This window comes from Pipistrellus kuhlii, unplaced genomic scaffold, assembly GCF_014108245.1.
Source record: "Pipistrellus kuhlii isolate mPipKuh1 unplaced genomic scaffold, mPipKuh1.p scaffold_m20_p_6, whole genome shotgun sequence".
In the NCBI taxonomy this organism is placed as follows: domain Eukaryota; kingdom Metazoa; phylum Chordata; class Mammalia; order Chiroptera; family Vespertilionidae; genus Pipistrellus; species Pipistrellus kuhlii.
Genome location: NW_023425562.1, coordinates 14,604,650 through 14,616,347, shown reverse-complemented (window position 1 = coordinate 14,616,347; position 11,698 = coordinate 14,604,650). Strand labels below are relative to the sequence as shown.

The 11,698-nt window shown below is 49.0% G+C and overlaps 1 protein-coding gene across 1 annotated transcript in view; it reads right to left on the bottom strand.

The window, feature by feature from the left end:
- Positions 1-1,549: 1,549 nt before the first annotated feature.
- RNF165 (ring finger protein 165) overlaps positions 1,550-11,698 on the bottom strand; it is a 67,587-nt gene continuing 57,438 nt past the window's right edge. Inside the window, exons 5-8 of the mRNA XM_036418099.2 lie at positions 10,335-10,439; positions 9,918-10,013; positions 8,502-8,608; positions 1,550-7,768 (exon numbers count right to left, since the gene is read on the bottom strand). Of these exons, the coding sequence (XP_036273992.1) occupies positions 7,651-7,768; positions 8,502-8,608; positions 9,918-10,013; positions 10,335-10,439 (426 nt within the window). The 3' untranslated portion in view covers positions 1,550-7,650. The remainder of the gene's footprint in view (positions 7,769-8,501; positions 8,609-9,917; positions 10,014-10,334; positions 10,440-11,698) is intronic.

Sequence of the window (11,698 nt, the reverse complement as noted above, 5' to 3'; positions counted from 1 at the left end):
GGCAGATGACAGGTCATGGGACTCTTCCGGATCTCCAGATATACAGAGAGATCTATATGCACCCACCCATCCATTCAACCATCATTCATCTATCTATCTATCTATCTATCTATCTATCTATCTATCTATCAATCATATATTGTCATCTTCTATTGGTTCTGTTTCTCTGAGAGCCCTGACAATACAGACAGATGCTCTTCCTCTTTAACCTCCTGGGATCTTCGTGGTGATGAGAGTCTCCGCCTGCACAGAGGATGAACCTGCATGCTTTCTGAGAAGTCCCTTTCCTCCCGGGCACTGCAATGGAAAGTGCGGGAAGGGAGTAGCGACTAGGAAGGGTACATATGCCCATGTAAAGGGGTAGGACAAAATCTAAGGAAAGAGAACCATTTCCCCCCAAATTGCTCAGGCCTTTCCTCCTAGGGGAACCTCGGCTGTGTAAACAGAGATGACCTGGACAAGGATTACCGAGGAGGCGGTGTCTATAAATAAAGACCTGGGGCATGTGGAAACCGGGAGCCTAGTCTACCCGTCCACATGTATACAGCTGGAAACCGAGGAAGGGCGGTGTCTTTCCCATCCACACACAGGTGAGCGGTGGGGCCAGGACTAGCGATCCCTGATTCATGGATGGAGAGACATAGATGGAAAATGTGGAAAGCGACAGCATCTGGGATCATCTGCCTTGAACAAAAATGAGGGATTTAAACATTCATTAACCTAATGTAAACTGTGGACTTTAGTTAATAATAATGTATATATGTTGGCTCATCAATTGTAACCATGTACCACACCGAGGTAAGATGTGAATAATGAAGTAACTGAGCCATGGTGGAGCAGAGAAGGTAACAGAACTCGGAACATCCTGCTCACTTTTCTGTAAGCCTAAAACCACTCTAAAAAGGGAAGGCTATTACTTTAACAAACAGTTCCTTACTATGGGTTCTGTTTGCAGTTTACAAACGAAAGCCATCTTTCGGTTCACTCACCCGCACATGGAGACCAGGCTCTAGTCTAGAAATGCTGAGGGTCTGAACTGGGCTTTTCCAAAGGAAAAAGAAATCCATGCCAACTGTCAAAATCACATCCCATCTCCCCTACAGAGCCACTGAGGTGCCCTCCAGGTCAAAACACAAGAGGTTACATTTGTAGATTGATCAAGAATTGGTACTTTCCCCTTTAAAAACCATAAACTAAAGTTCAGGAAACAGGTGAATTAGATGTTTGATTCACAGCATGGAACAGATTCTTTGAGAGATAAAGAGGGTGAAGAAAATAATGCCTGAGACAGGAGGAGAAGGAGGAGGCGGTGCAGAGGGGAAGCAGAGGAAGAAGGGAGGAAAGGAGGGGGGGAGGGAGGCAGATGAAAGGCAGGGAGGGTGGAGGAGGAACAGGTGGGTGTGGAGAAAGATAGTGGATAAAGACAAGGTCTATGAGAGGCTTTTTCCAGACACTCTCCTCCCCACCTCCGCCACACACACACACACACACACACACACACACACACACACCTGGTCTGCACAGAAATAAGCACCCTGAACCAATGAGGTGTAGTTAGCAATGCAGGTCATTTTTATTAGTTATAAATAAAGTACAAAAAATCCACCAAAAGTGAATCTAAGCATTTACACGATTCCTAATGTCTCCGCCTTTTCATTGATGCACTATTGCTTTAATATTCATAATAAATATTCTTCTAGCTTTCTGCTATAAAATAGTCTATGTAGCAAAATGTTGCACAGCACAACAGAACAGAACAGCAGGAGGATTACAAAAAAAGGACAATCAACACTGAGGATAATCCTTTCACTTACCAGGGGCAACCAAATTACCCCCTGGAGGGCCCAGTGTGGCTGGCTCCACAGCTGAGAAATGAGCTGCAGCCAAGGCCAGGGGTGGGGCTGGGGGAGGGGAAGGGAAGGCTGCGGTGAGGAGTGGGGGGCACAGCCCAGCCAGGGCAAAGGGCCCCTTCCCACTCTGACCCTGCAGAGCAGCGTAAGGCATGTCCGTCCAGGAGCCTTGCCAAGAGGGCAGTGTCTGCCAGGCCTGGCAGCGGTGGTCTGTGCCCGGTGGGCCACTCCACAAGCCCTCTCCGAGGAAAGCAGGAGAGCAAGGCTCCAGGGCGGAGGCAGGAAGGGAAGCCGGGCAAGCAGCAGGCAGGAAGCCCAGGGAACGGGACCCATGGTCCAGCCGGAGCAAAGTTGGGGCTTAGGGACCGTGCACGGCCCAGCCACTTCTCCAAGGCTGGCCAGGCAGTGCTGCGAATTGGGCATCCACTTCCTCCCCCATCAGCACCATCCCAGGGGGCCGCACGTGGTGGGTGAGCTGCTCCATTAGGCAAAGGCAGTGATGTCAAGAGGCAAGAGGCAAGGCGGGCTGGAAAGGAGGGGAAGGAGAGGAGGGAAGAGCAGACATGCGGGAAGCACAGGAGTGGCTCTCCCACTCCCTGCCAGGCTTCCTCTGGGGGCATGGACCTCCTCTCTCTCCTTCAGCTCAAAGGCATCGCAGCTCACAGCTGTGCAGGCTTTGAGGCCGCCACTTCCCCAAACCCTCCCCTAGCACTCCTCCGGGGCTGGTGAGACTGGAGCCCACCCACACCCACAGCAGCACCCCCTGCCCAGAGCCCCCTGGAGCAATGGCAGAGAGTAAAGAGGAGACACTGGGGCGGAGAAGCCATGAGTCTAAAATCTGTGTCCCAATCTGTTATCAAGGGTGATTCCTCAATAAGAAAGTCTCCAAGAAATGCTAGGATGGGGTGCCAATTCTAAACACCATAGTTTGGGGCTCATCCCATCCCCATAACTAACAAGACATGGGTTTCAGCTCACTTTCCAAGTGACCGCCAAGCCTTGTGAAAGCACATGGCCTGTATCCGGGGATGAGACCACATGTCCTGCCTCCCTGTCCCTCCAGGACGCTGCATATGAAAGGACAGAAGCCCTCCGGATAGCTCCTTGGAGCAAATCCACCGGACACATTCACAGTCTGCTCTTTTCCTTCCTCTTCTTTCCTTCCTTCCTTTCTTCTCTTCTGGGAGGGTGACTTAGCACAGCATGGTTGTCTCCCATCAAATCCATGTCATTTTCTCTGAACCCCAGGGACCCTGGAGACCCTCCAGCTCACCTCCTGGCCCCCACCCCAAAACCCAGAAAACTGAGACACAGCGGGGCCAATGGATTTGTTCAAGGTCACAGAGAAGGTTACAATAGAGCTGGTCTGAAAACCTGAGCCTCCTAATCTCCGGTCCAGGGTTCATTCTCATAAGCCAGGATCCTGCTGGTCATGTCTGAAGGGAACATTCTGGAACCAGAGGGATTTGTTGCCCAGGTGGAGAGAGTGACTTCCAGTGCCCCCAGAGCTTCCTCAGACGATGGAGGCAGGGTGGGCTGAGGTGTGGGAAGGGCAAGGGAAGACAGGAGTTAGGGGGGAAGAGGGTAGCAAGTGAAAGGATTATCCCAGTCTGCTGACGAGTGCAAATTATATTAATATATGTGCTAAATACAGTCACTATATTGGAGTTTTTCACTAGATCACAGCATACAGAATCAAAGGTTTGCATTTCATATGGAATGTATCCAAAGAGGCCAGCACCACAGTAGGACAGCTTGCAATCACACACCCTGATATTTGGACGAAATAAAGTTCGCGGAATTTTATTTAAAAAAAATTTTTTTTTGTATTCGTAGTTGTTTGTCATCGTACCAATGCATGCAAAGCATTCCACTCCCAGAAACAACGGCAAAATGAGGTAATAGGAGTAATAAAAAAAATTAGTATCCTTTCTAAATAAATAAATTATAATTAAAAATGCAAAATAACTATAAAAATAATTAAATAAGAACCCACGATATCTACAAGTTAGTCATAAATTATGATTGTTAAATATAAGGCATTTAAACTCACAAAACCCTGTAAACTAGCAACGTGCCATGTTTTTTGTTTTTTGTTTTTTGTTTTTTCTATCAGCTGAAATCGCTCTAGCATTTGCTCTACGCGCGCAGGAGATGAAACACGAGGGTAGGGGACCTGACAGACGTTGCTACAGCCCCACGCGGGGAGTGTGTGTCCCGCCGACCGGCGGGGAAGGGGGGTGGCTTGGGGGATTTCTTCAAGAAAAAAAAAATCTGGTGCTTTTTCTTCACCATTGAAAAAACTGTGCTTGTTCGTTAGGCGTAAAGGGTTAAGAATACTTGCACAGAGGCCGGGAACTTTTGCAGAAGAGGAGCTAGTGTCCTGCCACAGGTGGTAGGCGAGGGCTGCAGGGCCCAAGGGGGTCCTGGCAAGTGGAGGAGCCCCGAGCCCCACCCTTTGTCCTCACAGGCCAGGCTGTGGTGTTGGTTTTTTAGATTGGTGTCCCTGGTGGACCCACTGTGGCCAGGGCTGCACTGTGGCTAGGAGGCCCAACTTGGTCCTGGGGCAGCTCTTGTCCCAGAAGGCACTCATGCGTCTCAGTCAAGAAGGGGTCTGAGTCCCTTGAGTTGAGCAGGAGGAGGAGAACAGGGGGACTCTCCTCCTGGAGGTGGTGGGTGTGAGATGCTGAGGCCTGAGCCTGCCTCTTCTCCCCTTTTCCCGGCTCCCGGACAAAGGGGGAAGGGGCCTCGAGGGAGCAAAAGCACGGACACCCTGTCCTCTCTTGTTGGCCAGACAGATGCCCTGATAAAGGAGCTTGGAGGTGCCTGGAACTCTGTCACCTCCTGTGCCCCCCTGCAGGGAAGAGGGCCCCAAAGAGATGAGGGGAATGGGGCGTTAGGCTCTATCCCCAAAGCTAGTGCTGACCTCTTCCTTCCAGGTGATTCCCACCACCCCAGGCAGTGCCTAAAGTTAGCCTGGGGCACTCCGGGAGCCTGCAGACAACTGGGAGGAGGAGGAGACTACAGCCCACTCTCAGCCTCTGAAACAGACATCGGTGCCCACAGCAAGTCATTTCAACAGCTCAGTTGGCACACCGCTCTAATGACGTGAATGATGTATTGATGTCAGGGAGGATCAGAGAATGTGAGTGTTGGAAGGAAATTTAGCAAGCATCTAATCCAACCTCCTCGTGTGGCAGCAGAGAAAACTGAGGCCCAGAGAGGGGAAAGCAGGTTTCTAGCACTATCCACTTTGTCAGGGAAGAGCCAAGACTCCAGCTCTCACTCCATCTACCCACTGGCCTTAGAGAGAACAAGAGCCCAAGACTAAGAGGGGAGTGACCTTCCCTAGACAATCCTGGCTCCCTGTGGGTCAAACCAGGGTGGGAAGAATTCCCAACATACAGGGACAACTTTCCCAAAAATTCTGACTCAGAGGTACTTTCCACCTTGTTGGGGTCTCCACCTTTAGCCCTAGAGACACTGTTCACTCACTGGAATCAGGGAAGGGGGCGAGGTCAGGCTTATTGCCATTAACCCAGAATTAGACTATTCACCATTTTTGCACTATTCTTTGTGTCTTTGCTCCTCAGCTACAGTGTAAGCTCCCAGAGGAGGGATTTCTTCTTTGCTATCACCTGTCCCAACACCTGCACTGGCAGGTGCTCAGGAAGGATGGCTTAGGAACACATTTGTGCAACCTCCCACCAGGAGCCACCTCCTCCACTCTGCCTGTAGGTGTCCAGAGTAGCCATCCCTCCACCTGACAGTTCCCATTGTGCTAGAAGGTTCTGCCTCAAGCCATAATCTGCCTCCCAGTCATTTTTACCCATTGGCCCTCGTTTTACCCTCTGTAGCAGCAATGCAGACTCAATTTCCTTAACCTTATGGAATTCCTTCATATATGTGATAAATATTCTGGATCCCCTAGTCTTCTCTTATTGATACAAGGGCATTGAGACTTGGGTGAGGGACAGGCCTTTGAGGGAAGTGCAAATGGAGGGGAGGGGTAAAGGAAGAGAGCAGAATCCCAGCTGAGCCGGGGGTTTCCTCTTATAGATAAAGAAAGTTGGGTTGGGATTGGTGGATTTGGTGGGATTTGGTAGATTTTCCCATCTCCATCCCTCTGTTCTTCCATCTCTCTGCTCTCCTTAAGGTTCAGAAAAACTGTGGGGTGGTGCAGTAAGAAACACAATATGGTTTCACCTGGAACTTCAGGTCTGCCTCTCCTACTGCCCCCACCCCTACACCCCAAGGAGGTTCCCAAGAGAGACTGTCAATATGTGGGCAGGTAGTATTAATCCTCACAACAGCTAGGTGAGGTAGAGAAGTGGAAATGGAGATGCACTGTTCTTCTCCCCACTCCAAGGAGAAGGAAACTGAGGCACAGAGAAAGAAAGGGGCTTACCCAATGTTATCAAAGAGTCAGAGAAAGAGCCAGAGGCTAGGGACACAATGCCTCCCAAACCCAGCCAACAGGGTTTCAGGGCCAGGGCCATCTCCAAGAGTCTCCATCAAGATTTGAGCCATCCCAAAGGAAGTTCCAAGTTCTCCTCAAGGTCCACAGTATTTGGCCTCAGCCCTTGAGTGCTAGCTGAGAGCACTTTGGCCAGGACCAAGTATCCATCCTCTATGCTATCTTAGCTTCATCATCTGGTTAATTTTTTTGCATATGGAGGCAGTGGCCAAATTGCCTATTTGGGACAGGGCATAAGCAGGCTGAAAGGAAGAAGTTGGTCTGAGCAGGGGTATCCTGGCTCTGAGGAACCTGGTGGCTACTTTAGTTAAAGGCTGGCCCCTCCCTGATTCAATGTGGAATGGGGGGAAGGTTGAAGGAGGGGGGAAGAATGGCTGGGGCTAAGTGGATGGGCTCTGGTACTGGGGCTCCCTCCTTCAAGACAAAATTCTTCTCTTACCTACTCAACCTCTGCCTTCCCAACCCTGGCTGAGCCCCTCAGAGGCCCATCTAAGACCCCCATCTGCTCCTTCTCCAGTCCTCCCCATTCTCAGATGGCCCCTTCCATGCTCCATGCATTGTAAACATGAGAAAAACCAAAGCAAAGGGAAAAAACAAAATGGAAAACAAAACAAGGACACCCCTATCCACCTCCCTGCTTCCCAACCTGGGTGAAAAAAAAAAATCCTTTTTTCATCGTAAACAAGATTTGGCTTTTTTTTTTTTTTTTTTTCCACTTCTGATTCTTTTCCCTTTTCTCTCTTAAAGATAGGAAGATTTGGGCTGTCATTGGTTGGTTTGGTCAGGCACCAAAACAAGAAACTCAATGAGAAATATTTGGTGCGAATTCGATAATAGCGACATGTCCACCACAAGATGACTAGAGCACCACACACAACATTTTTCTTAAGCTAACATGCTCTGGTTGCCATCCACAGAAATAGCTAGAGACCCCTACATGGTTTCTACGTGGTCGAGAGGTATATATACAATCCTTCAAAGGGCAGGATTGAGGGGCCGGCCTATCAGCTAGGACCTTCAGGATCACCTCTAGACTCTCAGCAGCATGGGCCCCCCCTTCCCACCCCTGCTCTGGGCACGGCCAGCTCCCTCCCTCCCGCGCAGCGAGGCAGATGGGGACAGTCACCATTATGGATGGGTGGGTCCTCCCCGACCCTTCCTTTCCCTCGGACACTGATACCACCAACTCCTCTCTCCACAAAATGTGCTTGCAGGCTTTTCCTCTACGTCAAATGGCTCAGAAGGCAAAGTTTGGCTGCAAGGGCTATGGCCGTGGGGGGACCTGGTGAAGGAAAATGGGGCATCCACTGGCTAATTCCTTCCTCAGCTGTCAGCTCCCAGTTGTGTCTCAATGTCCACCCGGCAGATGGGGCATTTCTTGCTCATGGCGAGCCACTGGTCCACACAGAGTTGGTGAAAAAGATGCATACAGGGTAGGCGTCTGGAAGAGAGGGGGAGAGTCAGAGGAATGCCTGAGGGGAAGAACCCCAGGGCTGTTCCAGGAGTTGAGGGATAACGGTTACTCAAGGGACCAGGAGACTTACTCACACCCAGGACTACTGGGGGGCAGGCCAAAGAGGGTCATGGGAGCTCTGCCACTGAGTGAGGCTGTGGCTGGGATGGGAAATCACTATAGGAGGGAGAACACCCAAATTCTCCTTCTGCATGCAGCCTCTCAGTGCAGCCTGAAACAAAACCATGACTTTGTCTTAGACCTGTGGTCAACCAATTGCGGCTCGTGAGCCACATGCAGTTCTTTGGCCCCTTGAGTATGGCTCTTCCACAAAATACCACAGCCTGGGCGAGTCTATTTTAAAGAAGTGATGCTAGAAAAAGTTAAAAAATTTGACTTTCAAAAGAAACTTCAATCGTTGTATTGTTGAAATTTGGCTCTGTTGACTAATGCGTTTGCCAACCAATGTCTTAGACCATCCAGGCCAAATAGCAGGCTGTTCTCTGAAACTTATTATCTATAAGTCCATACCCATAGGCACCACACATCTAGAATGTTCAACACTCTATCGTCCTAGAACAACCATAAAGCACACTGTGGCATACGTGGCTTGCGTGCGCACACATACACACACAAGAAAACCCCACCCGACAAACAGCACATGACTGATTACCAATACCCTCGAGGGAAAGAAGACGAATCCAAAAGGCTGGCCTCCTACCTCACATCTTCTCCATCCTCCAGCATAGACAGACAAATTGTGCATTTCTCATCAGTGTCTGACTCCTCCCCCTCTTCCTTCTTGCCTTTGCCATTTTGGGGTCTTCTCTACGAAATACAAAGGGGGAGCATGTTATCTAGAGCAGATTCAACTGGTGGTCTTGGCCCTTGCAACCTCTTCCCCCACCTCCGTCCTCCAGGGAGGCAGTCTCTTTTTAAGCTCCTAAATTATACCCAGACTTCTACACTCTTCCCAGGCCTTTCTTCTTGCCTAATCTCCACCCCTCCTCCTTGCTGCAGAATACAGAGGTTAAAGCCAAATGAACTTTATTATTGTTGTTCCTGGCAATTCATGTCCCAGGCACAAACTTTACACTGCCCTAGGAGTTTGGAAAGGAACTGGATACCAATGAATCAATCCTTTGCAAAATGGTGGCTGTGCATAAACAGCTTCATCTTTTCTGTTACCCTTATCCTGTTTACTTCTCCTTACACCCTTTCCCTGTCTCCAGCTTTCTCCTCCACTTTCAGATGCAGCATGCTTCATCCATCCATCCATGCATTCATTCATCTAATTTTCTTTTCTTCTTTCCTCTCTCCCTCCTTCTCTTCCCTCTTCCTTCCTTCCTTCCTTCCTTCCTTCCTTCCTTCCTTCCTTCCTTCCTTCCTTCCTTCCTTCCTTCCTTCTTCCTTTCTTTCCTCCTCCCTTCCTCTCTCTACCCCCTCTTTTTCTCTCTCCCTCCCTTTCTCCCTCCTTCCCTCCCATCTTTTCTTCTTTCCCTTCTCCTTCTCTCCATTCCTTCCTTCCTTTATTTCTTCTACTTACACATGTCTATCCTGAGGAGCTAAAGATGGGCTCTGGATTGACCACAATGAGTATGTTCCTGCTCTGAGATTCTCAGTGCTTGTCAAGCTTTTAATTCTTAGATTTTTAAAATTTTATTTATTTGTCTTCATATCAGACTATATGTTTAGAGCAGTTTAGTTTACATAAAAATTGCTGCTCTGATGCCTTAGTTGCCCATTTGTCTACATGTGAGACTGGAGTTGGAATTGTTTTCTAAGGCAAGTCTTAGCCTTCTGTGCAGACACTCCCCCTGCTCCCCTCACTCAGATACTAACATTCATTTCCCTGTACACCTTCCTAATATACCAACTCACAAGTCCACATGCACACACTTACCCAGCCTCCTCCCTTACTAATGAGAGGCCACCATCTCCCCTCCTGGTTACACCTGACAGAGGCCAAGGAGAAAACCTGGGAAGGCATTGCTGCTTCAGAGCATCTAATCAGAGCAAAGGCTTCTAGATTTTGGACTGTGCCCTTCTGTGGACAGCCAGGCCGAAGTCAACTAGACAACCTACATCCTCCCCACCCTCACCCTTACTATGCATGTTGGTCTGCTGGCTGACTCACCTTCTTGTACTTGTGGGGGAAGGTGAACCTCTCGATGGTGTTCTGCACAGCTCCTCGAGTCACATTTCCCAACCTGTCCTCAAGCTGTAGTAGCTCCTGCAAAGGGAAAAATGTGGACGTGTGCACTCGTGTGCAAAGGCACATGTACACATGTGATGAGAGGGAGAGGCACTGACAGATGTTAGCAGGAAGCATTCACACAGCCATTCAGAAGAACTTGTCTGAAAGAATGAAATATCTCTACTTGCTCTCAGTTTCTTTCTCTTCCTCTCAACCCCAAGGCTCCTCCTGCCGACCTCATGCCCTACCCACCAGGAAGGGAAAGGAGAGAGGACATGATAAATAATAATAGCTTCTCTACCAATCCCACTGGAGTCAAGCTGGCCAGAGGATTCCCAGACAGAGGGGCAGGCGTACCTCATAGCTCTCCCGCACAGCAGAGATGTGTCTGCTGGGGTTCAGTCCCTGGAGAGCAAGGAAGTGAAGCTGCGGGTAAGGGTAGTTTCGGATTTCATGGACAACCTGTTGGGGAGAAAATGCCTCAGATAGGATTCAAGGCTCCATGATCTCAGCATCCGACTCCTCTTCCCATAACTGCCAATCTGCATACTCTGAGAAACTGTGGGCAGAAGTGTAATTTTTCCTGCTCCTGGTCTCCCTCACCCCCTCAAGAACCAAGCTTATGCTGGACCAGCCCCAGAAAGAATAACAAAATCAATGAGGTAACACCTGGCCTGATGGGTCATTTATTTCATGCCAGCAGGTACTGTTGTAGGCCTTTCAGATAGCTAACGAATTTAATGATCTCATCAGATTTGCAATGTAGGTGCAGTTGCTATCCTCATTTTACTGATAGGGTTAATGAGACACGGGCACATTTAGTAAGTGGCCCAACTTATGCAACCAAGCGGCAGAGCCACCATTTCAAACCCAGGCAGTTGGGGAAGTGGGGGGCAGAGTCAGTTCCCTCCCTCTTAACTCCACACTGTCTGAGCCAGGTGGGGCAAGTGAGGACACAACATTTAAGAGGGCACTGTGATTGAGACAAGTAGTATTTTATTGCAACATTTTTTTAAGAAAATCAAAATTAATATAAAATATCTGTAATGAACAAAATGTCAAATTTTTCAATACAGAGAGGATCTGCCCCTGTACTTGTTTGGAGCTGCCTCACTCACCTCCCCCCGACCCAGGTGTGAGTCAGAGGGCCAGGTGTCCAGCATAGCTCCTCGTCTCATTCACTACATGCCCCTGGCCTGCTACTTAACCTATCTAAGCCTCTGTTTGCTCATCTATAAAATAGGGATGTTGCCTCTTCATGTGGCGTTATCGAGAGGTTTAAATAATTCATTTAAATTGCTTAGAGCTGTACCTGGTATGTAGTAAGTGCTAAATAAATGTTAGCTTTTATTCTCAGAAAATGGTGCTTCATAACAGGAACCGGAGGGCCTGAGGGCTGAGAGACTGCTGAGATTACTGCCCCCACGCCCCTCATTTTACTGATAAGGAGACTGAGGTATTGAGTGGTTAAAGACAGAGGCAAGGACTGGCAGGCTGGAATTGTGCTTTGGGGTAGCAACGTGAAGAAGCTGCCTGGGAATAAGAAGATTTTCAGTCTTTTGTTACATTATTATTATTGTTGTTGTTAGTTTAATGAAACATCTTCACCTTCATTCCATGCAGCTTGTAATGCCCCCAAAGGGAACCTGGTCCTTTGGCAGACTCAGTGCCCTGCAGTGAGGAGAAGCCAGCCTCCTGCAGGAAGCTGACTGGATCAGCAG